We start from the raw sequence: 26,029 nt of genomic DNA on the forward strand, positions 1-26,029 counted from the left end.
TGATACTATTCATTTTACACTCAAAGTTTTCAAGTATTTTTCATTAGTTTTCTTATATGGAACTTTAATTAAAAACTCTTTGTTCACTTTAACAAAAAATCATATTTTAACACTAAAAAATTAATTCTAGAATGGCGGTGATATGGCGCCAAAAGAAAGAGAGGAAGGGAATCCGGGTGATAGGGAATATGCGGAGAATTGTAAATAAGAGGAAGCAAGGCAAATCACAATGGACCATGCAGCTGCAGCATGCGTTGTTTCCCATCCATCCCCCACCATGCCTTTTTTAATTTTTAATAAAATAATAAAAAAGCATAAAAAGGGTTAATCTGATTCCATTCATATGGCATTTTATTCCTAGCCATTGATCTATTACCATATGCTCAATTTAATCCAAATACTCCACTCAACTCAAAGGGCATAACAAAATGGATGTCCTTTTCTCTAATTTCTTATCATTCCTTACAATACCATACTCGATGGATGATATCAAACGTCTTTTTCTTTTTTTCTTTTTTTTTTTTTAAGTTTTGTGCTTTTGGATTTCTATAATGACTAAAAACATTTTCTAGAATTTGGAAAAAAAATTCAACTTTCAATCGCAGCGTGTTGGTAAAGTTCAGTGCTAAATTCTACACTTTTTCAATTGAAAACAAAAATAGGAAGGTAAAGTTGTTAGTCGTTTGTTGTTACTAGTCCATTCAAAATGTCAAATTCAACTTAACGAATGTTGTTAATTGTTGAGTAGCTAAACAATCCAATATATACACCAAATACCCTTTCAATTGAAATTGCATTTTGGCTTAATTTCAACCAAATGCAACTTCTTTTGCCCATTTTTCTCAAAAACAATAAATTTAACTAACAATTAAAGTTAAACCCAAAAGCCTATCTCAGAATCTAACCAAAAACAACTCTTTTTTTAATAATTTTTTTTAGTACATCAATATCCTTTACACTAAAGGGAGAGGAAGTTTGGCCAAGCCACACAATGGACAACTTAATTTAGTGTTGAATTCACCATCAACGAGATTCGAACATAAAACGCCTTACTTGTAATAGGAATATCATTACTGAGTGGCAATCTTACTTTTAATCAGAAAAAAGAAAAGAAAGGAGTACTTGAAAGAAGTGCCCCCACAAGGATATGAGAGTTTTTTCAATATGACCGGTACACATAATGAGATATCACATGTCAGTATATAAATAATATAATATATGTGTTAGAAAGTTAATAACTTAAAAAATAAAATTTTTCATCATTTATATAAAAACATGTAATATTCTTTTCGTGTTCCGGTTACAATAGGAAATTTCTCCAGAATAGGGTTCCATCATTCCTAGAAAATCTTTTCCCACCACGCGTAAATAGTACCCCCAATCTCCTCCAATTTCAATTTTCAAAGCAGATTTTTTAAAACCACCCAACAATTTCCCATCTCCCACCACGTTCATTGTTCCCCTATAAATACAACTCCTTCCCCAACTCCGCCTCCTCACAAACCCTATCTCCTCCTCCTCCTCTTCTCTCTGACCTTTGGCCCCAAATGCTGACCGCCACACATTCCTAGATACAAAATCCCTAACTCTGCTCCCATTTTTGGTCTCCCCAAATGCTTGAATATCTCAAAAGATAGCATTTTTTATTCGTTTTATTAAATCCAAATTCTGTGTTTTGATTTTCTCTATATTTTAGGATAGCCCAGTAATAGTTTCTTTTTGTTGCCCCCATTTTTATATTGGGTTCTTCACAATCCGGCCATGGAAGCTGGGATTTTGTTGCCTCCGCCGACCTCCTCCTCCCCTCTATCACCTCCTACGTCGTCTGTGATTCTAACCCAGGACGAGTTGAAGAAAATCGCCGCCTACAAGGCCGTCGAGTATGTTGAGTCCGGCATGGTCCTCGGTCTCGGCACCGGCTCCACCGCCAAGCACGCCGTCAACCGAATCGGCGAGCTTTTGAAACAGGGGAAGCTTCAGAACATTGTAGGAATACCCACGTCGAAAATGACCCACGAGCAAGCCCTGTCTCTTGGAATTCCGTTGTCGGACCTCGATTCGCACCCTGTTCTTGATCTCGCGATCGACGGCGCCGACGAGGTCGATCCCCACCTCAATTTGGTCAAGGGCCGAGGTGGATCCCTCTTGAGGGAGAAGATGGTGGAGGGTGCTTGTAAGAAATTTGTCTGCATCGTCGACGAGTCGAAGCTCGTGAAGCATTTGGGCGGCAGCGGGCTGGCGATGCCGGTGGAGATTGTGCCATTCTGCTGGAAATTCACTGCTAAAAAGCTCCAGGATTTGTTTGAGTACGCGGGTTGCGTCGGAAAGCTGAGGACTTTCGTCGAAAATGGCAAGCCTTTTGTGACGGACAATGGGAATTACATTGTGGATTTGTATTTCCAGAAAGATATTGGGGATTTAAAGGCGGCCAGCGATGCGATTTTGCAGCTTGCCGGAGTTGTGGAGCATGGGATGTTCCTGGACATGGCAACCACTGTGATTGTTGCAGGGGAGCTCGGAATAACGGTGAAGAATAAGTAGCCTGAAAGGCGAATTCGGAGGTAGTTGGAGATGGGTTTCTAACTTGTTACTGGTAGGAGTAATTTATATAGTCTTGGTTTCCAATCGAAATGTTGAAGTTCGATTGGGGTTTATTGTAGCCAGGGAAGTTTTCTTCTCCGAGAGTTAACTTATACTATTTTTTGGGGGACGGTCTCCTGACGTTCTGAATTTATCTTTGATTCAATTGAGCAAGAAATATTAGAACGTTTGGATTCTTGGTTTATCGTTCGATGATCGTTGTTATGTTGTTTTGATATAAATTGATCCTTGTTATTAATGGAAATCTCTCACATTTTACAAATAGACATCTGTGGATTGATTTGGGAGTTAATTTTTAACCATCGGCACTCCAAACAAGTGATTTAGTCATTAAAAAGGTGTTCTTTATTGGTGCGGAGAACACATGGACAGGAAGATATCGTCTTCAATTGGAGGAGTAACCGGGCGTCCAAAGTTCAGCGGCGTCTTAAGATGCAAATACTACTGAGGAGATTACTAGCGAGACAGGAATTGATAAGGTAACTACTGTTCCCAAGTGTTCTTGCTACAGCTTTAGAATTTGTTTCTCAACAATTTTTCCAATTCGAGTGTTGGATACTCTGATGTAGCATACAGATATAGACCAAAACAAATTGAGCAATGAAAATCTCAATCAAGGAACATGAATTGAAACTCAAACCTCAAACCTCAAATGGCAGGGGACACGACGAATTAGTATCGATCGGTTGCACGCAATCTCCAGGGTGTTCAAGAATAGCAATACTTAAACTTCAGTTTTAAGGAATTTCAACCTAGAGTCCTAAGCATTGTCCTGTGTTTTTGCAATGAGGTAATATGCTACAAGATAATATGCTGATTGTGTTCCTTTTTCCTTTGGAATGGTGGAGAGCAAACGCCTGTTCTTTTCAACCTTGATCACAGAATTTGGCATTCTTTTTAGATCTTGTCTGCTGACAGAATCTTTTTAAATAATACAGACATTTTTCTTGCTCTCTCGTCTAATCCACCAAGTGACTCTAGTCCACCCGTCTAATTCTCTTGAATTCTTAAGTGCACATTTAGCCGTTGAATTCAGCAAGGTACGTCATACATTGATGTATTTTAGAATTTTCGACTTGAACTGCCCCGTTCATGCCTCCTGAATGATTGACAAATATTTGCGCAAGTAACGAGTGCATGGGACGTTTTATTGTTTCAAAACCAGACTTTCTGAATGCGTGGAGTAATTTTCCTCTGGTGCACAACTGCACATGCCTCCTCTTTTCTGTTTTTCGTTTTTGGGTTTGGTTCTAACTTCTGCTACTCGTTTGTCTGAAATTTGCATAGATGAACTTTCGGTGTAGGGCCCAACTTCCCATTATTTAAGCCCAACCAGTTTGATCTCCAAATCTTCTGGCCCAGTTATTTTCTTGGGTTGCAAATTATGCAAAATGGTCCTTGATCCGTCGGTAATTAGTCGGCCATTATCCCTAAATACTGTGATTAGGGGCCGTAAGTGGAAATTTCTCTTGGGGTTTCAAAAGCAAAAGCAGATACTGATTGATAGATTACTAGGCAAGCTCTTCTTACTTTCTCCCTTCTCTTTGGACAAGGATTGTCTGCTCTCCTATTTTTCATGCCTTTCTGTTTTGTATGGTCACGGTTAAGCCACGTTAATATTTTATAATTTTTTTTATAAAGATAATAAAATAAAAATGAATAGTAATATAAAATATTGACGTGACTTAATCGTGATCACACAAACAGGAAACCATGGAAAAAAGAAGGGTAGACAATCCTTATCCCTTCACTTTTTCTCTTTTGGCGGTAAGCTCTTGCACCAATAGTCTGAAAAGGTGAAAGCCTGAAAGGGAATTCTGAATGATAGTTGGGGGGTAAATTGCAAGTTGCTCCAATGGAGTATTAGTGTGTGCTTAGTTAGTTATTAAAAGATTCTGATTTGTAGATATCACTCTCAATTAGTCATTAGTAGGCCATTATTACTTTCTAGTGGAATTATTATGATTTTGGAGTAGGGTGGATTGATTGCTAATTTGCTAAGCAGCTGGTAAACGGAAATGATAACCATGCATTTTTTTGCTTATTTTGTACGCTTTTCTTTATTTAAGATCATTAGATTGAATAAATCAAACAGAAAAAAAAAACAATGAAGTAGATTACAATAAAGGCGTAGGGCAGAAAAAAGTATGGGATTATCATTTCACTGAAAGTAAATGGCCTTCAATGTACCAAAATCCAGCCAAGCCTTCCACAAACCAGACCAAAAGCCAATAGATTATAGCTCCACGTAAAGGTAAAACCATTGGTATGTTCACATTCTGGGTGGCGTCCTTTTCATCCCATAAACGCCAAGATCCAAATTATGCTATGGTTGGTGGATTCTACAACCATCTTTTACTTCTTTAGCCTTCCTTTAGTGCCCTAAAAAGTTATAAAGTATGATGGTGCTATTCGTACATTTAGTTTTACCTCTCATACATTCTTTTCAACTTTCGTCCTGCGGATCAAATTAAAAAAGATCAATGGAACTATCCGTAAAATAATTATTCTGAAATGTAGAGGGGCAAAAAGAAATGTTAGGATTTTGATCCTTATGTTACTGATCTAAAGAGACTCTTAAAAGTAGGACTCTCAGCCACCTCACATTTAATGTTAGTTTTCGCACCATCAATATAAAATATTATGCTAAAAACATGAAATGAGTCCGTAAAGAATCTCAATTTTAAAAGAGTGACAAAGAACCAATATACATCAACAACTTAAAATCATTCATGCTTGACTGGCCTTGGCCATAACATTGTCCCAAGCTACTAATGACCATGAGGACGACCCAACTGTATTTGCCGAAACATTATTATAGCGGCTGCCGATGCCACTACACCAATGGACACCCAAAATCAATGCCATTACACCAATGGACACCCAAAATCAAACGGCAGATACGATAACATTAGAAATCTCTGCATATATTTCGTGTCACAAATGTACAAACACACATGAGCATTGTTAAGGTGTCGCTTGGGTTAGATCTAAAGACAAATTTATCAGGAAGGAACCACCTCCACCACCATGAAACTTCACCATGTGTCGCATATATACGTACGGACGTATCCATTTCTCTGAGAGTCACTTTCCTTTATGTGGCATTCAAGAAATGCACAATTGTTTTATCAATCTTTTTGGTGAGGGAGAAGATAGCTTTCTGGAGGAATGTATTGGATCCGATCATTGATCACATGCATGCACCACTTTTCAGCTTCCCCTGGTCCCCCTTGTCATCTCTTTTTTCTAAAGCCAGCTTGCCGTTAATGCATGTATGGGGCCATGGATGTAGTGCGTAGCGTAAGCATCTCATGCTAATAATATAATAACACGAAGAGATAATCTTATATGTATGTATGGGTATATTGCTATTCTATTGTCTTATTTGATATGTGTGTATGCAGTGGCGGAGTCAAGATTTTCAAATAAATGGGATCATGATTTTGACAAAAAAAATTTGGACCACTTCGTTGAGCACCTGGTAACAACTTGTCGATTATTGCCAACATGTGCTAACAACTTCGATGATTTGTAGAAGCTTGTCAAAGGTGGCTATAGGAAACTGTGAAGTAATGTCGAAAACTATCAAGACTTGTCAACTGAGCCATTTCATCGAGTATTTAGTGATAAAAAAGAGATTAAAGAAAGACAAGGATGATAATAATAAATAAATAAAGATAGAAGAAGTAGGAGAACAAAGTTGTGATTCAGCTTTTCCTAGCTGTTATACGGTCAAATACAATACACAAATATGCATACAATTTTTTAAGCTGTTAGAAGTCATTGACAACCATTCGCCTCATGCTAAATCCGCACTGCATGCATGAGCATAATGTGCCTATCTTATTATGCTAAATAATTAAAAAATGGACGGTTTTTCATGAATATGTTACTTGATATTTATACCCTTAATTTAATCAGTACATTTGAATGATTAAATAATTTCGATGGAGCTTTCTTTCTGGAACAGAAGATGGAATTTGACACCCGTGTTACATACTACGGTACAAGTTATATGTGCCATATTTTCATATACGACATTGGAATATGTCTTATGTAGCAGACAATAATGCAAGCATGCTTAATTAATTTGTCTTTTATTTTGGTCACAATCCGATTGCCTTGAGACTAAAACTGTATGAACATGGTTGCTTAATTGATTTAGACATGCACCATCATATGTGTTAGCTGGTTCGCATTGTCTCTATCCCCCTCCCTCTGATTTAGACCTCAAACAACTCCATATAAAACGGTTAAGCCAAGCTAAGTTAAGCTACATCATCCTGAACCAACTACAAAGAATAACAATATTTCGTTCTGCTTCGTTTCACAATGAAAAAACTAGTAACACCATACTTAGTTAGAAGTCGAACTAGAAAACTATCCGAGAATCCAAGGTCAATCACACCTATGAATTTTGATATCAAAGATGAAACATAAATTGTTTAGTTTTAATGTTTTAATCTTAATCCTGACACAACGTTCATCAGCAAATGGTGAAAATTGTAAGCAAATGATGAAAATCGTTAGTACAATTAGATGATTAGTGTAGCACGACTATTAGCAATATGTTTAGTGCAGTAAAATAGCAGGATTTGAGGGGTGGAGGGATCAGGTGTTTCGTGCGGCACTGATTGCGCTGCTTTTGATGTTGTTTGGGGGGCTGCCTAATTTCGTGTTTAGTAGGAGTGTAGGTAGTGTGGCTGGGTCCCACATGTCCCCATCCCTAAGCTTTGCTTAGTCCCTAATCACGCCGGATCCTTTTCTTATAATCTTGTGATCTCACCCGTTTATTGTATATCGTACGGTCAGTTTTCGTTAAGTACTATTTATATTTAATTTTAAATTTTAAATTTAAAATGATTTCTGACCGTACGATGTACGATGAACATGTAAGATCACGGGATTCCTAAGATCCTAAAAAAAGAATCTGACAAGGATACTTTTCCCCTAATCACGGTCCTCATGCCTCTAATTATAATATACAATTTTCTTTACTTGTACTAACATATATGGAAGATCGCTTAAACACCCAAAACTTAGAAAAATCTCCTCTCTAATCGGCCAGCCGACCTATATGTCGCAATCTCAGTTTCTTTTGGTCTAATACAATCTCTGTTTATGTTTTACATTTTATTATTTAACATGTGTATATAAATTTAATATTTGTGTATTTATTTTTATGAATTATTTATGCATACATGTCGCAAAATAACTAATGCCTGCAAGTACACAATTTTTAGCAAATTATAAAATTAAATGTAAAGTTGACGAGTTCTAATCTTTGACCGATATCATCCATACCTCTCTGGTCTCAACCTACAAATATAACACAAGATTACGACGTTAGAGTGCACCTAACCTAAACGAACACACTATAAATAAAAAAAATATAAAAAAAATGGTTAGCAAATGATAATTGAGAGATAAATATGGAAAGCAACGTTGCAAATTGTCAAAAAAAAGCCGGTTCCGTCCCGTTCTTTGGAGATGCTTCCGTTTTGTTCTCATCCGCTACCGAATCCGAAAGAGGATCCGATTGAATCAGAGTGTTCCACTTTTGTCATGCTTCTTGATTAATATTATTTTTTTCTGCAAAAGCACTTATTTTTTTAATTAATTAATTACGTACTGCTTTTTTATATTACTACGCCCACGGCACTAGAGGAGAATGGAGGCATTTATTTCATTTGCAATGACAACTTCGTTTAAATAAAAATGAAAATGTTTCTGAGCAGCCCCTACTAACATAAGACAAAGACTTGTGTATGGTTGCCCATCACGGCATCGAGAATAGCGGTATATTCAGGATTTTAACATTTAGAATGTTCTAAAATTAAAGATTAACACATTTTTTAAATTATGTGTAATTTTTTTTCTTGTAGTTTTTTTTAAGCAATGCATTTCGTCAAGTGCCTGGTGCATATGTAGTCATTTGTCGTGCTACATCGCATGCTTGTGCCGAACAGGCATGTCGATAGGTGCCGAGAAAGCCAATGCCGAGTAAAACCTATCGAAGCATGTTGTCGAAATCCACCATTCGAGCATTTCTACTAGCAATTCTAATTTGTCGCCTAGAGGAATTTTTGTGTAATGGAAACCACGACACCACATGGTGTTACTATTTTACTAGTATTTTTGAACAGAGAACAAAATTGATAAGATCTAATTCCAGAATAAATTAGTAAATAACGAATGCGCATGTTATAATTTAAGTAAAATAATAACATTACAAGCAATCCAAATACACCAAATATTTAGTCGTACAACTTGTTATTTGATTCTATGTTAGTCAAGATAACAAGATCTCAAAAATCCAATTATATTTCTCATACCTTTCTTGCAATTTACATGCCACAAAAGTATATAGAATAAAATAAAGAAAATAAAGAAAATAAAGGAAAAAGAATAAAAGCAGAAAGGACAAAAAGAGGGAAGTGGTATAAATAAATAAATAAATAATTAAAACACTGTGTGGATTTGCTTGCTTAATGGAGTGTATTTCAACAAGGACGGAAAGGAAACAGTGTAAGCAAGCAGCTGAGCTGAGGCTCGAGGCGCCTAAACCTCGCTTTTTTTTCATTTCACACCCGCCTTTTTCGGTTTCTCCCTTCTCTAATCAGCACTTACCCCACCTCCCCATGTGACGTTGGTTCTTCTTATAAATCTCCCTCACCGCCAAGAAATGTAATCAGATTACAACACTGACAAACGGTTAATTGATTACACTTATTTAAGATTTGGGTTTTCTTCCAAAACCAAATCTTGTAAATGGGTTCGATTCTTATCCGGATTTCGGTCTGAGTTTTTTGGTGAACAGAGAGTGTCAGACGACTCTGCAAATGGAGCGCTTGCCGGGTTCCTCCACCGCCGCTCTCTGCTGCTGCTTTTTCTTCTTTCTGGGTTCTGCGAGCTGCGTGTCGGGTCTGGCTCGGAATGGACTCGTACCCACCAGAGATCTTCTGAAATTTAGTCTAGGTACGCTTCTGAATTCGGTTTTTGAAACGGGGTCGGATCTCGTGTGCTTTTCCGGTTGCTGCGGAGGATTTAGTGGTGGGAGAAATGGAAAGTGAGATTTTTTTTGGAGCCATTGGTGTTTTTGGTTTCGAGACAAATGGGAAAATGCATAAACCTTCGGTCGCAATTCATTCCAGTTTTTCGGTTTTCGTCTTTGTTCTTATTTTTAGAAAAAATCTGATCTTTTATTCCCGCTTTTGATCCGCAACCAAACAAGGCAAATGCTTTTTTTTGTTACAAACCTGAAGTTCGAATATTTTTGCAGACCCAAGTTCGAATTCCTCTTCCCGAAAGTTAGATTAGATTAAATCAGAATATCGCTTGAATAAAAAAGTGTTGAGTCTTTTTTAAGTCTAAACGGCTCATTCTCAACTGCTGAAATTTTGCAACTTTCTGACTTTGTAATTTTTTGGTCTGTTGTATTTGCAGTGGATGAAAATCTGGGGTCGTGGACAAATGGAATCGAGGAGACTGCTCAATCTCCGGGGCCAAGCGATGCACCGCAAGGGACGCTTGTTTTAGCGGCGAAAAGGACCAACAGGCCGGATATTCTCCGTCGGTTTAAGCGTTATCGGGGAGGTTGGGACATTGTGAATCGGCATTACTGGGCAGTAAGTCTTGATTCCTTGTTGCATTGTTATGGTGTACCTCCAGTATCGGTATAAAGATGCAGAATCTGGTTGTTATGTCACAGAATTTCGTGTTCTTTGTTCACCTTATTAGTATTGCTCCTGCTTTTCCTTTAAATGCAATTATCTACACCCTTGTGAATAGTGTTAGATCAATATATTGTTAAAAAATGGTAATTTGAGCCGGATTATATTGTTACTTGTACGTATAAGTTTACCATCATTTCCCTAGTAATGTGATCTCTATTTTCTGCAGTCCGTTGGATTTACGGGTGCTGCTGGTTTCATTATTGCCGTCTTGTGGTTTGTTGCTTTTGGCATGGTACTTGTGGTTCATCATTGCTGTGGATGGAAGATAAACATTAAAGGTGAAGGATCACACCGCTCGCAGAGAATATGCTTGATTATGCTACTGGTCTTCACATGTGCTTCTGCGTAAAGCTCTGAACTTCATATTTTTGACTTAAGATTGTATAATGAGCATTTTTATGTAGCGTAGGAAAGTTTTTATGCTATACTTAGTTAGGTGAGCACCTTATCGTATTGGCTGTCTGTTGTGCTAGAAAGGCAGTTTCGTTACGTTATCTGTCTCTTGTGTGCCACAGTTCTAACATGATAAACTATATCTTCACACAGGACTGGATGTATTCTTCTTTCTGTTGGGCAAGATGAATTTCATGACGAAGTGATGCACACACTAAATTATGTTGTTAACCAGTCGGACTACACTGTGCAGACCCTAAGAAATGTCACGGAGTATCTGACCCTTGCAAAGGCTATTAGCGTGGCCCAGGTTTTCTTACCTTCTGATGTCATGGATGGTATTGACAAGCTGAATGTGGATCTTAACACTGCAGCGGACACACTAACGGAGAAGACAAGTGAAAATTCCATTAAAGTAAAAAGAGTCTTCAATATTGTGTATGTGTCCATAAACTTCAGTACTTCAATTTAATTAATGGGTTATACTGAAACCCCATGTTTTTTATGGACTAATTTTGAGTTGATTGTTGCAGGCGTTCATCTTTAATCACCGTGGCAGCAGTGATGCTTCTCTTAGCTGTAATTGGTCTTTGTACGTAACAACATAAACAACCTGATGAATGAAATCTATTATTTGTTCCTCTTGTTTATTGGAAATTTTGCCTACTTTCAATTTCAACTGACTGATGTATCTTGTTGCAGTTCTGTCCCTCCTTAGGCACCAACATGCGATCCACATGTAAGTTGCCCTTGTACTTTGGCTATTTTGCTACACTTGTAATAATTTTATTACTCTTCACATTCTGGAGTGTCTTCATATTTCTGTCTGACAAAGCCGTGATATCATTGCAGATTTATTGTTAGTGGATGGCTACTTGTGGCAATTACATTCATTCTTTCCGGAGTTTTTGTGATCCTGAACAAGTAGGAATATGTAATCTTTGATTGAAATGTTTCTGTTTAGGTATTTATTTGCTTGTCTAGTGAATCAGCAACTCAATACATTTCTATGGTGATTGTGTTTCAGTGCTGTTTCCGACACCTGTGTAGCCATGGAAGAATGGGTAGAACATCCTCACGCCGAAACAGCACTTAGCAATATCCTTCCGTGTGTTGACCAGAGAACCACAAACAAGACTCTTAGCCAGAGTAAACAAATTGTAAATGACATTGTCAATGTTGTCAACCAGTTCATCTACACCTATGCCAATACGTATCCTTCCCCTGCCAGTCCATACCCATACTATTACAATCAGTCAGGGCCTCTGATGCCACCTCTCTGTTACCCGTACGATTCTCAACTGAGAGACAGCCAATGTGGGGACCAAGATGTGTCTATTTCAAATGCTTCTTTGGTAAGAATCGTCGACTATGACTATTAATTTGGTGTCTTTATATATTCTACTGGAAGCTGCTTGATTTGTGGAACTAATAGATTAGAGAAACAATTGCCGATGGTTTGCTTAATCCCATTTATTTTGGTTGTGTGAATTCTTCAGGTTTGGAAGAACTATATATGTGAAGTCTCAGCATCCGGGATGTGCACAACTGTCGGAAGGGTGAGCCCGGACATCTACAATCAGCTTGTTGCAGCTGTTAACGAGAGCTATGCCCTTCAGCACTACACCCCGCCTTTACTGAGCCTCCAGGATTGTAATTTTGTTCGAGACACATTTCGAACAATCACGTCAAGTTACTGTCCTCCACTGGACCATTACCTGAAAATTTTGAATGCAGGATTGGCGCTGATTTCAGTTGGAGTGTTGCTGTGCCTTGTTCTCTGGGTACTCTACGCAAACCGCCCCAGAACGGAGGAAGAGTTTGCAAAACCATCCTTGCCAATAAAAGGCAGGAGCAAAAGGAGCGGTTCCAGCACATCAAATGAAGTCTAGTAGTAGAAGTAGTAGGTCTCAGAGTAGAAATCGGTTATACAATTAGGGTTTGTTATCGTCATTATTTTTCGGATTGAAATATCAAAAAGAAAAAACCGAGTGGAGCGAAGTTCCATTACGAGTTGTGGTCGGGGCCTGGGAGCTAATAGCAGTTCCGGTCCTGTATCTGGTTTGTTGTGTATAGTAAAAGCAATTTAGATATTGTTGATCATCTGTCTCCCATTTCCTTCTGAGTATATGCCTTCATAATCTCAGTTTTGGAATCAGACACATTGCTGAACTCGGTTTTGTTTCAGAACGGAATGATCAACGATCAAATGAACGGAAAAGATCAACGATCAAATGACGAAAATATCACATTTTCGAGCGAAATTAATTCAGCTCAGAGGCCAAAATGATAACTGAGCGTTTAACTAATCTGCTGAAATAGCTTCAAAATTTGTTCACAAAAGAAATCTTGTAAAATTCTGTAGTCTTTGAATTTTTTCACTGAACTGATATCTTTGCATTTGCTAATTTTGCCCCCTTTGAATCGCATCAGATACAAAAGAACGAGCGAAAATTACAATAAAAGTCACCAACTTTCCATCTAATTACAAGAAAAGCTGACGACCCAAAAAATTCTTCAGTAAAAAATTGAACTTGTTTGCAAGAAATTAACAGCACTTAACAGAAGTTGATCTCACAATTCAGTATTATCAAAAGGCACCTCATCGTCGGTTCTTCCACTTCCCGGCGAAGACTCATCGGCCGATTCCGGCGTCTCCGGCATGGCAAGAGTCTCGCGGAGGCCGTGAATGACGAAGGTGTCGCCGTAATACATGTTGGCAAAGAAGACTGGGACTCCATTCAGCAGCAAAACGTTGCCTTTCCTCGAGATGGTGATGGTAAAATCCTGCATATACGTCGGAAGCACAACGCCGTCTGTGAAACCCGCCAAATCGCTCCACATCAGCCGGCACGGAACGACGTGTCGCAGAAAGATCGAGGGTTCTTGCAGTGGGTTGTCCATCGCTTGGTCGAGAGGAGCGAACACGGTCATTGGAGTCGCGTTCTTGAAACCCAGAAGTTGCAAGTTGAGGAACGACGCCATGACATTGTAGCCATTGGACCTCAGCATTTCACTCGCTTCTTCGAACCAGGAAGCTCCGGGAAACCTAATTGCAGTTGTGCCGCTGGCGGACGACGGCGGGGAAGAAGACCCACAGACCAGATCTGGAACGGGGATCGGAGTCGGTATCGGGAGATGAAAATTGAGGTCGAAGAAGTTATCGATTCCGAAAATGATGAGGAACCCGTCGTCGTAAATGGGCGACCCGGAAGTGATCTTGACATTGTTGAGCGAAATTGGGGCACCGGAGGGCGGCGTGGTGACGGAGAGGGAGTGTCCGGAGAGTAAAGTCGGGATCTTGCTGCCAGAGGGTAGGGATTTGAGGGTTTGGAGGGGCAGGGGAACAGGGCAGAAGTGGTATTGGAGCAGAGAGAGGGCGGGTTGACCCAATTTGGTGAAGGCGGTGTCCGGCGGAGTGAAGATGGTGAGGGAGGGGGACTGCAGCACGAGGGACTGGGATACGAGCTCAAGAGTCAGCGCCATGGAGACGTAGCCGGAATAGGAGAGGATTTCGGCGGCATCTTGGATGGCCTGGGCGGGGAGCGCGGATGAGAAAGAGAGGAGTGAGAGGAGGATGAGGGAGACGAGAAGCGGCGCCTCCATTGATGGTTGGTTGTGCGGAGGAGCTTCGAGAATCAGAAGGAGGAATTTTGGTTCCTTGGAGTGGGATTTCGTTGGGTTGCAGTTGCAGAGTGCGAGTGAGAGTGAAAGTGGCATTCGATGTAAATTTAGACACTGTTCGTTCTTGTTTTGGCGCCAAACATGAACACGTGGCGTGATGGGGTTTGTTGACGCTAGGGTGTTCGTTACGACTAGTTTGTTAAGCGGGTTGCTTTGAATGACGATTACACCCCTGATGTTGTACAATTTTGGAGAAATTGCATTCTCTTCCTTCATTTTTCTTTTTCATTAATTAAAATTTATTTCTTTTCAGTTTTTTATCAAGATTTTTTTTTGTTAAACCATAGATTTTGTTAAATTAATCATCGAAAATTGATCCACACCGTCATACAATGACTCAGCTCATTTCCATTACTTTTATCCTCGTCTATTATTTTAATAATAAAATATTTACATATCAGTACATTTAAATAAAATAGGAGATCCAATGGGTAGTAGTGTGAGGTCACACGCCATGCAAATGCAGTATTATTTATTCCTTTAAGATAGTGCATGACGAATTATATGAAGTTGAATGATATTCAAATACAATGATGGCCATTTAATATGACAAATATTATAAAAAAATGAGTACATTATAAAAAAAAAAATGAGTGCATTCAATGATGGCCATTTAGGATACAAGAGAGCATGATCCATGGCTTGAGAAAGTCGATCGTCACCTCACATACTCAACTCTCCATCCAATTATGCAACATGCACCAATTAAACATGGGCCAGTTAGATTCAGGTTTAAATTTTCAAAGTTTTTTTAAAGGGGGACAATTGATAGCAAATCACGTTATTCACTCGTTTCAGACTCGGAGAAGATTAGTTGGGAATTACACCATATTCGTGATCACTATCAAGCAGATTCATAGCTTACAAAGAATAACATATTTATATGATAAGAAGATAACAAAAGTTTTCAAGTGAAACGTATTTAGATAGCATTGAATACAACTAATTCTGAAAAGGTAGATTACAAATAAAAAATATCTATAGTATAAGTAGCTAAAAACGATTTATTTGTGATGTAGATAGATTATTGACAACAAAATCTTTGATATAGATATATTAAATAAGTTAAAAAGCTGAATTAGAATATTACAATTCTTTCAAACTTTCAGTTTTATCACAAACTTAACAAAAAATAATAATCATTGGACCTATTTTTAAAAAATAGAGTATTCCTAATAATAGCTCACAAAATTATATTTATGTTGAATTTACCCTTACATGCATATGTGTATTAATCATGTACCTTAATTATTTAATTTGTTTATGCAAATAAATTAGAAACTAATTGCTTCGACAAGTCAAAATCGCATCATATAACTCCCACTAATTAATAATTATGATAGTATTTGATGCTCTTTCAGTCGCACTTCCTGCAAATCATATAAATGTTTGTTGATCAACCACACCTCACCTTCTTAAAGTAAACCTAGAAAACGATAAAACCAGATTATTAGTCTAACGTTTTAATTTAATTATGGTTTAGGTCACGAAAAAGGAAAAGAAAATTTGGTTTTGGTGATGCAACAGTTAAGGACTCATATGTGGCTATCCCACATCCAGAATGGTCAATAATTAAGTAAATATAATAAGTTGTGATTAAGCATCTGATTACGCATGAATATCTACAAACTCAGATAATTGACGTGTTATTACCGGTAAGAAACAATGTAAATATTCAACTTAGATATTGAACGTGTTATTACCGGTAAGAAGATGTGTAAATATTCAGCTTAGATATTGAATGTGTTCTTACCGGTAAGAACACCTACAAATAAAAGATGCATGTCATTACTTGTCTTTGACACGCTAACTCTTGTATCATGGCACGTCAAAACATCGTTGTGGGCATTTGACGAAATGTCATGGCTTGCATTTTGCATGCTTGACATGGCTTGTCATGACTTATCTTGGTAGGATAACACTCCCATCGTGGCACGCCCGAACATCAATGTTGACCACAATATGACAAGCTTCGTGAATTGTTGACAAAATGTATGTCATGACACGCCATGCATTCTTACCATAAATCCTAATGCTCCACTTGATTTTTCGGAAAATTTAAGCAATTGAAACTAAGAATTAAGAAAGGAGAGAAAGATAGGCTTACATGCATTATCTCTATAAACCCTAACAATCTTTGACTTTCTTTGCCTACATGATCTCTTCCCCACTCATTTTACCACAAGATTTGAGATAGGTATTGCTATTGACACACTTATTTTTATTTTTCACACATCTCTTAGAATTTTGGACCATCCGATCGAATGAATTAAAGAATATTTGATATGGGTATTGCTATTCACACACTTATTTTTATTTTTCACACATCTCTTAGAATTTTGGACCATCCGATCGAATGAATTAAAGAATATTTGAGATGGGTATTGCTATTCACACACTTATTTTTATTTTTCACACATCTCTTACAATTTTGGACCATCCAATCGAATGAATTAAAGAATATTTGAGATGGGTATTGCTATTCACACACCTATTTTTATTTTTTAAACGCATCTTACAATTTTTGGCCGTCTGATTAAATGAACTAAAAAATATCAATGACAAAAATTAACAAAGGTGTGTGAGAGGTAAAAATGAGTGGTTAAAAAATAATTTTCATTTGAGATTACATATATTCATCTTAGACAAATATGACTACATTGGGATAAATTAACCTTTTCGTTTTATCAAAATCTTTTTTTTTTGTTTTTTTGTTTTTGTTAAATATGATAGCTTAGTGGTTAGATGTTAGGTTAAGAAGCTAATGGGGTTCGAATCCACGCCGAGATGCAATTGCATAACTCCTTTCAACCACTGTAGTGAAAGTCCACTTGCATGAAAAATGATCAATTGATCTCTCATATATATGCGTTTGAACAAACAACTATTAGTTACGTAATTAAAATGCAATTAACAAACCAAACAAGGAATCTTAAGTTTGTGATATCATGTCATGAGCAACAATGATTTCAGTGCATTTTATTTTCCTATTTAGAGACTTGGTAGTTAGAGATCTGCAGGTGAAAATGTTGTACCAAAGTTACCCCCCAAAAACAACGATGGTGTGGTGAGAGATGAGAAAATGAAATTTACCTTGAAAGTAAGTTGTGGAAAGTCTTAACAGTTATAACGGTTAAAGTACAAGGAATCGTGGAAGTCGAGCCTTGGCCTTCCCGTTAGAATCTCTCTCTCTCTCTCTCTCTCTCTCTCTCTCTCTCTCTCTCTCTCCTTGCTCTTAATTCATATGGGAAGGGCTTATCTTCGGATCCATTTTATTAAATCCATCGATCAATCAATTCGGATACTTAAAATTTAATCCAATAATTACAATAAGAGATCATTTCAAAAGTTATAATAACTTTAACTATTAGATCAAATTTCAAGGATCCAAATTAGATGATTAGTTGGATTTGGTGGAAATGATCTAGAGATGATCCGTTTCCAATCCATATATAAAAACGATACGTTGTCACACAATACTATGATACGATGATATTCATCTTCACTTAAAAGTGAGAAGTCTTAGATTTGAATCTCGTGGATGATAAATTGAATAACAAATTAAGTTGTCCATGTTCATAGCCGAACTCTCATTTCTCTTTAATGTAAAAATATCAATGTTAAAAAAAAAAAAAAAAAAAAAAAACAACATGTCGACATAAATATCTTGCACAAAAAGTAAGAGAGAGAAAGAGAGAGACAAGAGTGCTGTATTAACGCCACTAATTTAGAACACACATGTTAATTAAATAATTAATCTTGGATTAAGACGCTATATTTGTAAATTGAGCTCCCACAAACAAGTCGCTCAATCTCTTGGCTTCAAGAATACCGTAACCTCTTCGTGTAAGTCTCTCAGATTCTTCCTTTCTTGTTTTCTTGATGCCTTTTAAGGCCTGAGTTTTCATAAAGGTATCGACTTTCTGGCATCTCACTTTGCTTTCTTTTCTGGGTACTTTCTTCTTCCTTTTCTTTTTCCTTCTTTTCTACGATCGTTCAGATTTCTCTACTTGTATTTAATTTGGTTGAATTCTTAGCTGGTTCGATTCGTTACGATCTTTGCTGATTTTCGTGTATCCTTTTACGATATGAATTGATAACGGCGATATTCTTTCGTTGATTTCTGTTGTTTTAATGTAGTTCAACTTCTCATGTATTAAACAAAATGGATTTTTATTTTTTCCAGGGGGTTTCCTTAAAACGTTGTGAATTCCTGTGTTTCTTGTGGAGATTTTAAGGATGGGGGAGCACTTTGTACTGTTGGTGGATCGATTGATCACCGAATCCACGTTAGAGGCTGCGATCGAGAGCAGAAACAGATCGATGCAAGCTACTTCCTCAGCGCTCGAAGATGCGAAAAGCGATGTCTCTTGTCAGAAAATCGATTTCAAAGATACACCTTCCTCTCCTGGGAAGCTAGCAGAATGCAGGATCTGTAAGGATGAGGATCAGGATTCGAACATGGAGACGCCGTGCTCTTGTTGCGGCAGCTTAAAGGTTAGTTAGCATAACACGGAATTGCTAGTCCTAATTCTTAAGCTTCAATTTTGGTGTGTGACATCCTTGTCATAGTTTCGAGGATTAACGAACTCTAACCAGAACAAATTAAAAGATAAAGAATTGTCTTTAATTTCTTCAAGCTCGTTCCAAGATCAAATGTTCATGTGCGTTTCTGTGGTCGAAATTGAATTTAATTGGTGTCTTAATCTTGCAGTATGTCCACAGAAGATGCGTACAGAGGTGGTGTAATGAGAAGGGTGACACAGTTTGTGAGATATGCCACCAGGTGAGTTCACTAATCTTGACATTAATCCAATAGTTAACCCCTTCCATTGAGAAATTTTATTTGATGATATGAAAAATACCCTTGTGACATTAATTATTATTACTTCCAGCAATTCAAGCCGGGTTACACGGCTCCTCCTCCGCTGTTTCAGTTTGGGCGTGTACCTATGAACTTTAGGTGAATTATGTTACTAATCTCCGCGTGATAAGGCTTTGCTTAAGTGCATTTTTTTCTGATTATAACTTTGGTTGTAATAACAGGGGAAACTGGGAGATCTCGAGAAGGGACAGTCCTCGAATCATAGCAATGGTTGCAACTGATCGCGATTTCCTTAACCCTGGCTATGACGAGTTCCCAGTTTCTACTGCAAGAAATGTGTTATTGGGCAGTTCGCTTGCTTTCATTGTAATTCCTCTTCCTCGAGCAGATAGTAAACTGATGAATTCTGCATTTTCTTATCCTGATGATCATATCTGAACAAGTTTTGGTTTTGTTTCTTGGTGTGCATGTAGTTTATGGTTCTGCTGTTTCTCCGGCATACGCTTCCTCTCATCATCAGCGGAAACCAAGAGTACTCTTTCCCACTTGTTATGGTAAAAACATTTATGAATTGGCTTCAACCTTGCTTCATGAATTTCATAAGGTAGAAGGTACAACATAAGAAAATCTGACCTTCGATTAATTTCTTGCTTGTGTTTGCGCAGTTGTTAGTAGTGCGAACTTCTGGGTTTGTGCTGCCAATCTATGGAATGGTGATGGCAGTAACTGCTCTCCTGCGCAGGCAAAGCCACCAAGTATGTATATGCATGTTCTCCTCCTATTATTTTGTGTATGAATGTGATAGATGGTAGCGCTCAAGTGGTAACCAATTAGTATGCTAACACGGCACTAACTAGTTCACTTGTTGATATGGTGGGTAAAATGCGATTAGGATCTTTCAAGTTCGTCAGCAACCTCCTCGGATGAAGAGACAGAACCTACAACCCTGCAGCTTGATACGGAGCCCCAGCCCCATATCAGTCGTGGTCACTAAATTCAGTCTAATACCAGCAAATCGACATAATTAAGTATTGCCTTTGATCAAGAGGAGAGAGGCGCGCAATTTCAGCAGGAGGCATCAATCAAAGACGAAAAGAATGAATCGAAATTGGCCTGCAATGCTTGTTGGTGAGCAGTTAATGAAGTATATACCCTACTTGTATTATATAAACAGAAATTATACTGAGAAAATCAAGTCAAGCAACCAAAGCTGACAAATCATATGTAAGTTGAATTGTAAATGCTAAAACAATCCTCAATTGTGTCACAGAAACAACCAGCATTCAGTATTTATTTTAGAGGTGGATATTCCAAGTCATACACATCTTGGTGAGAAATCATGTCAAAGTCTTCATCTTCCTCTACCATATCATAGTCTCCGTCTACCACTTCGTCGGAAACAATCACATCAAAGTCGTCCTCTTCTTCTTCTTCCTCCTCCTCTTCTTTATTTTCCTCTTCCATCGCAATCTCTGGGTCTGTTTCACCGAAAAGATATTGCGTCATTCCATCCAAAGACAGTCTATGGTTCACTTTCCCGGGGCCCTTGTTTGTACTTATGAAACGCGAAGCTTCCTCGTATGACATTAAAGCATCCAAGCAAGCGTTGCGAACCTGAGTAGGATCAAGGTACGATTTGTCCCAGTCACTGTTTCTCACATTAGTAGGCTTCTCAGGCTTCCTAACCTTGATGAATTGATTAATGTCGATCGGATATGCCACGTCCAATTTATAGTGCTCCTCCAGCTTATCCTTGATGTATGTCATTCTCTCGCTAACAAACACACAACTCTTGCTGCCAAGATAGTTAACGATCGACTGCGGAACCTTGTCACAATCCTTAAACTGAAAGACAAGACATTTATAACCATTCCCACCACCCTCGTCGAGGGAAAAATATTTTGTTCCGGGAGAGCGTTGGACGGTGCAGAACTGCAAAGTGGAAGGGCGAGTATGATCTCCTGTCAAGGATTTGCAACGCCATTCTATGTCGAGTCCTATGATGTTAATATTGTCGTCACGGCTTCGCATGCATCCTACCCAAGAATCCACTATTTCGGGTTTTCTGGTGACCAAGGTTTTGATGGTGGTGCTGCCAAAAACCACGTCGTAAAGCTGGTGGCTGTCTCTGTACTTCACTGATCTAATGGAAGATTTGGTATCTGCATGGGAGAGGCCATCCCTATCTACGGAATGAAAGAGAACATGTTATGATACAAGCTTAAGAAATATTTTAAAAAAAAATGGCACCCAAATCAAATTACAAAAAAAAAAGAAAAGAAAAAGATCATAAATCACGAAACAAACAGGTTCCATAAAACCTTAAAATTATGAAGGAACCATCTGAATTCTGCATGAGAAAAACCATAATACCAAAGAGTATCAACAAATTAGAGAGAGAAAGAGGAGTACCTGGTTGAGAGAGAGAGAGAGAGAGAGAGAGACGCTGTTAAATCAATCTCACAGAAGTGTACTTTCTCAAAAGCCAAAGGAAGGAAAGCTGTCTTTGAGCTTGCATCCACAAGACCTGTAAATATTTAGTGTGTTTTTTTGTTTTTTGTTTGTTTGTTTGTTTTGGTGCGGGATGAGCTATATTTCGGCTTTGTCTCCTGTGTTTTTTTTTTCGGCCCCTCTTTTCATTGGTGCTTCTTGTTTTGGAGTCCGTTTGTACTCGTTCTTTGTTGGTCATGAATTTTACCATTTTTTCAAAAACAAAGAAAAGAAAGGAAAGACTCAAACTTTTTCAGTCTATCTAATCGTGGTATTGCACCTAAGTCGTAATAACATATTTATAAGCATTCAAATCATGAAACAATTTAGTTTCGGTGTCAACAATATAATTATTGTGCAAAAAAGATGAGATGGTAGATACTTCATAGAGTCTCTTTAACTTTTCTCTTAGATGTTAAGCCTCCATTAATGAGTAAAACAGTTAAGGACCAGACAAATGAAACAGTTAAGCCTCCATTAATGAGTTTGGAAAATAAAAGATCAAAGGGCGATGTTATCAAGACACATTTATATCTCATACACTCCTATCCATTTCTGGCCGTTTGATCAAGACAATTGAAGAAGATTAATAGACAAAGGAATTGTTATTAGCATTCCAAATATTTCATTTGACATTTCAAATTTTCTATAATTAAAAAGAAAAATACACGAGTGTATAATGAAAATTTTAAAATACTAATAACAGTTCCCTATAAACAAAATTTAACAAGACAAACGTGAAATATATAAAAGAGCGTGAAAAGCACTTATCCAAGACCAAACAAATGTTAGCCTGAAAAGCACTTATCCAAGACCAAACAAATGAAACATTATCAGTCAAATGCTGAAAGTCCAGTAGGCCGGCTGGATAAACGGGCTGGCTCTCAATGTATTTCGGTCGTACGGCTGATCCTTATCCATAAGTCAATTGTCCGAAAGATGGACACGTGGCGCCCATCTAATAGTGCACCAACACGCTTAAACTATGGAGAGGTTTGACTTTGAAGAGTTACCGACGAAGCACCAACTGAAATCTAATCAAAATTTGGAATATTCCAAATTGGTGGCTGTCCGAAACCTTCTAGAACCCCTTTTTACCGAAATCCAACGTCCAAATCGGAACCCTCGTCGTCTTCGACTTGTTCAAATCATTCAAATTTCCTCTCAGGTACTCCCGTCTCGTCATTTTTCTTCTCTCGGTCCCATTTTTTTCGCTAATTTTTCGGTACTAGTAGTTTAATTTAATCCAGTTCTCAGTAAATGCTTGTAGTTCATGCGCTTAATTACGCTTTTATTATTTTTTTTGCAATTTTCATATTTTCATTTGTATCTGTGGAGTGTGTGTACAAATGTGGTTGAAATTTGAAATTGTTTTAATTTTTAATTTTACAGGATCTCCTTTTTCTGTAATAATTTGGGTGCTTTCGACATTCGCTGAGTATGAAGTTCTTGGAATACACCCCGTTGGAGCGGTAAATTTACAATAGCAGCCACTTAATTTGGTCCTTACATTCTAATTCTGTGCATTTTTTTGTAAATGTAATAAAGTTTTGGGCTTTACTTTTGCAGGTTAAATGATTTCTTTAGTGATTTGAATCTCGGAGAGCGAACAATTCAGGGTTGTCTTGAAGCTTACTCGTGTGGGTACTTTTTTTTTTTTTTGAATTTTTCGAGCTATCAACGTGTTTGTGATTTGTTGCAGAAAGACTTGTTTTCTGTTGTGTTTTAATTACTAGGCAAACACACCGGATCGGATAAGAAATTGTCTCTCGGTTTGGAGAATGAGGTAAAATATAACAATTTTTATAATTCTGTGTAGATTTGCTATGGCTTGCCGCAAAACCTAGCGCAGTGGCGTTTTAGGATTCATACAGCCGACCCCTCTTAGTGGGATAAGGCCTTGTTGTTGTTGTTGTTTTATGTCGATTTGGTATTTTTTGTTGTCATCTACTCTCATTTACTTATCTGTATATTATCATATGTATCGATCTGATTTTATATTTTAGTATGTAAGGATGTTTGCTGTATATCGGTTTCCAAACATCTGAAAGCTTTCTTGCATATTCGTACTTTCATTTTTTGCCATCCAATATTCTCTTGCTATATAAGTGATAGATTGATCTCGATATTATTGTTCTGTTGAAATACTCAGATTCTTGATTATCTTGGGAAATCTTCGGACTCTGATTCTTCCTCGCCTGCTGAATTTCTGCTGACCAGATCCAGGTGACCTATGTTAACTAGATAGATGTGGAAAATTGCACGTTGTTTCTCATCGATGTTTAATTTGTAATACTTTATGTGCATTCCAGCCGGAAGACATTGATTTACCTTGTTTTGACACTCTATCACTTGTATCCGGACTATGACTTCAGGTATCCCTGTTTCTTTGGGCTTTATTAAACACATTTATTTCATTTCATGGAGGCCTGAACAAGAGGATTATGGGTAATGTCACGGTCAGCTTATTGGGCGACGTGGCAACCCGCTGTATAATCCTCTTATGTTTGCATTGGGAGTGTTGTCAAGAGGTTTGACAGACAGTTCGAACTGTCGCTCTGCATGGAGCTGAGAGTTCAAGTCTCTCCATTTCCCAAGTAAAAAAAGTTGGAACATTTGTGTTGTGGATTTTGTTTTTATTTTGCACCTGATGACTTTGGAGTATATTGTACTCTCAGGCATTGACGTGGAGTTCCTTCTTAATAGTTTCTTTGTAATTTTTGTAAGTGCATTACCTACATCTTTGCGGTTCCACTCCAGTGCAGTAAATGCTCATCAGTTCTTCACAGAGGAAAGCTGGGACAGTTTTAAGCAGATTTTTGATACCTATATGTTTGAAGCATCAAGGGTATGGCTGTGATAAAATGTGCTCTTGCTTTGTTGTCCGTGTATGTTACTTTTGTGCAGCTACAGTTACATTACTTTGCAATCCTCTGTTGACCAGATGCTGAGTCTAGTTCATTATTATTTGTCATATCATTTAGTTTTTATAGAATATTGACGGCTTTATTACGCTGACGACGATGTTGATCCTGTTCTCTGGTTTTGCTGGGACAATTAAATTTCAGGAATGGACAGAGACAAATGAGGGCAGTTCCTTGCTGGAAGCCTTGTACAAGGCTTTGGATGAGGTAAGCATACTTTCAAAAGAAGTGAAAGCAGGTAATTCCAGGAGGCAATTTTCTGATACCTTGCAATGCAGGTTGTTAGACTAGCGGAATGTGAAGTTTACAGTTACAGTCCGGACTCAGATGCTGATCCGTTTCTTGAGAGAGGATCCATGTGAGTTATCTTTTTGTTACTTGATCAATTTACACATTCGTGGCTGCATATACCTGTCAATGACATTGCGCTCTTTTGTTTCCTGCAGATGGTCGTTCAATTTCTTTTTCTACAATAGGAAACTTAAGCGTGTTGTGAGCTTCCACGTTTGCTGTTTAAGGTGGGTTACGATCATCTCAAACTTCTTTAAATTTTAACAAGTGCTCCCACAAAGAACCAACGACTAAGGGGTTTTCTGTTTACCCACTGTTTTTGGCAGTAACCTGGTGGCTGATGGATTTCTGATGGACAAGTTGCGCTACGATGAAGATGGAGAAATTTTCGACAACATGGACATTTGAGCGCAATATGCTGTATTGCTGTAGTTCTGTGCAGTTAGTATGTCAAAGATTCTTGACAACCAGCTGTAGTTATGTAGCTTTAAGACTGACGGTCCACCCATTCTCCGTGAGGCCTGAGTAGGTTTAGCAATTCGTCACCAGATATGGATGTTGTTTGTTATGTACGGAAGAGCGATGTTTTTGTATATTTTGTCAAATACAATAAACTGAGGCTCGTGAAACTCTTCAATTTCTGTATTTTTAGGTTACTCGCGGACGCAAGACTCCGATTTTTTACAACAATAAATCTAAGAGTTGGAATACTCTAGGTCCCCACAGCGGGGCAAGATCCTTGTACTAATTTGTCTCACGTTGGACACATTGTACAAGATGTGAAAGCTACGTTGTCCATGATTACTAGATCTTTTGTTACCAATGTTCGCCGTCAAGTTAATGGTGTTGCCAACTGCCTCATGTGTTATTCTGGTTCATCGTTACATTGTGGTCCTTATCTAATAATGCGTTGCTATGTGTGTATGTTTCTCTTCACTTATAATTGTATCGCATTAATGACAACCACTTGTACAAGATGTGAAAGCTACGTTGTCCATGATCACTAGATCTTTTGTTACCAATGTTTGCCGTCAAGTTAACGGTGTTGCCAACCGCCTCACGTGTTATGATGGTTCACTGTT

The 26,029-nt window shown here is 38.0% G+C and overlaps 5 protein-coding genes and 1 pseudogene across 7 annotated transcripts; 4 read left to right on the forward strand and 2 right to left on the reverse strand.

The window, feature by feature from the left end:
- The first annotated feature begins 1,462 nt into the window (after nt 1-1,462).
- Nucleotides 1,463-2,863, forward strand: LOC126608537 (probable ribose-5-phosphate isomerase 2). Its single transcript, XM_050276479.1, has one exon. The coding sequence runs from the start codon at nt 1,762-1,764 to the stop codon at nt 2,539-2,541; it is 780 nt and encodes a 259-aa protein (XP_050132436.1). The 5' UTR covers nt 1,463-1,761; the 3' UTR covers nt 2,542-2,863.
- A 6,250-nt stretch (nt 2,864-9,113) lies between these two features.
- LOC126608389 (uncharacterized) lies at nt 9,114-12,836 on the forward strand. The gene is made up of 9 exons (XM_050276266.1): nt 9,114-9,582; nt 10,051-10,232; nt 10,507-10,685; nt 10,887-11,171; nt 11,267-11,325; nt 11,436-11,472; nt 11,586-11,657; nt 11,761-12,088; nt 12,233-12,836. The coding sequence occupies exons 1-9, from the start codon at nt 9,447-9,449 to the stop codon at nt 12,623-12,625; spliced, it is 1,671 nt and encodes a 556-aa protein (XP_050132223.1). The 5' UTR covers nt 9,114-9,446; the 3' UTR covers nt 12,626-12,836.
- A 471-nt stretch (nt 12,837-13,307) lies between these two features.
- LOC126607757 (putative fasciclin-like arabinogalactan protein 20) lies at nt 13,308-14,339 on the reverse strand. Its single transcript, XM_050275478.1, has one exon. It carries the CDS (start codon nt 14,337-14,339, stop codon nt 13,308-13,310), a length of 1,032 nt encoding a protein of 343 aa, XP_050131435.1.
- Nucleotides 14,340-18,106: 3,767 nt separating this feature from the next.
- On the forward strand, nt 18,107-20,518 carry LOC126608940 (uncharacterized; annotated as a pseudogene).
- On the reverse strand, nt 20,502-22,918 carry LOC126607758 (uncharacterized). Its single transcript, XM_050275479.1, has 2 exons — nt 22,831-22,918; nt 20,502-21,428 (listed from the first exon to the last, which is right to left on the reverse strand). Exons 1-2 carry the CDS (start codon nt 22,916-22,918, stop codon nt 20,533-20,535), a joined length of 984 nt encoding a protein of 327 aa, XP_050131436.1. The 3' UTR covers nt 20,502-20,532.
- LOC126607587 (uncharacterized) lies at nt 22,737-25,800 on the forward strand. 3 transcript variants are annotated; one of them, XM_050275241.1, is made up of 11 exons: nt 22,737-22,900; nt 23,125-23,204; nt 23,302-23,372; nt 23,469-23,518; nt 23,885-23,958; nt 24,045-24,107; nt 24,460-24,580; nt 24,801-24,863; nt 24,935-25,014; nt 25,103-25,174; nt 25,274-25,800. In XM_050275241.1, exons 2-11 carry the CDS (start codon nt 23,173-23,175, stop codon nt 25,353-25,355), a joined length of 708 nt encoding a protein of 235 aa, XP_050131198.1. In that variant the 5' UTR covers nt 22,737-22,900; nt 23,125-23,172; the 3' UTR covers nt 25,356-25,800. The 3 variants fall into 3 exon arrangements, with proteins under 3 accessions (XP_050131198.1, XP_050131200.1, XP_050131199.1); XM_050275243.1 differs by having other exon boundaries at nt 22,738-22,900; nt 24,493-24,580; XM_050275242.1 differs by lacking the exon at nt 22,737-22,900 and adding an exon at nt 22,903-22,957.
- The last annotated feature ends 229 nt before the right edge of the window (nt 25,801-26,029 follow it).

This window comes from Malus sylvestris, chromosome 16 (assembly GCF_916048215.2).
Source record: "Malus sylvestris chromosome 16, drMalSylv7.2, whole genome shotgun sequence".
NCBI lineage: Eukaryota > Viridiplantae > Streptophyta > Magnoliopsida > Rosales > Rosaceae > Malus > Malus sylvestris.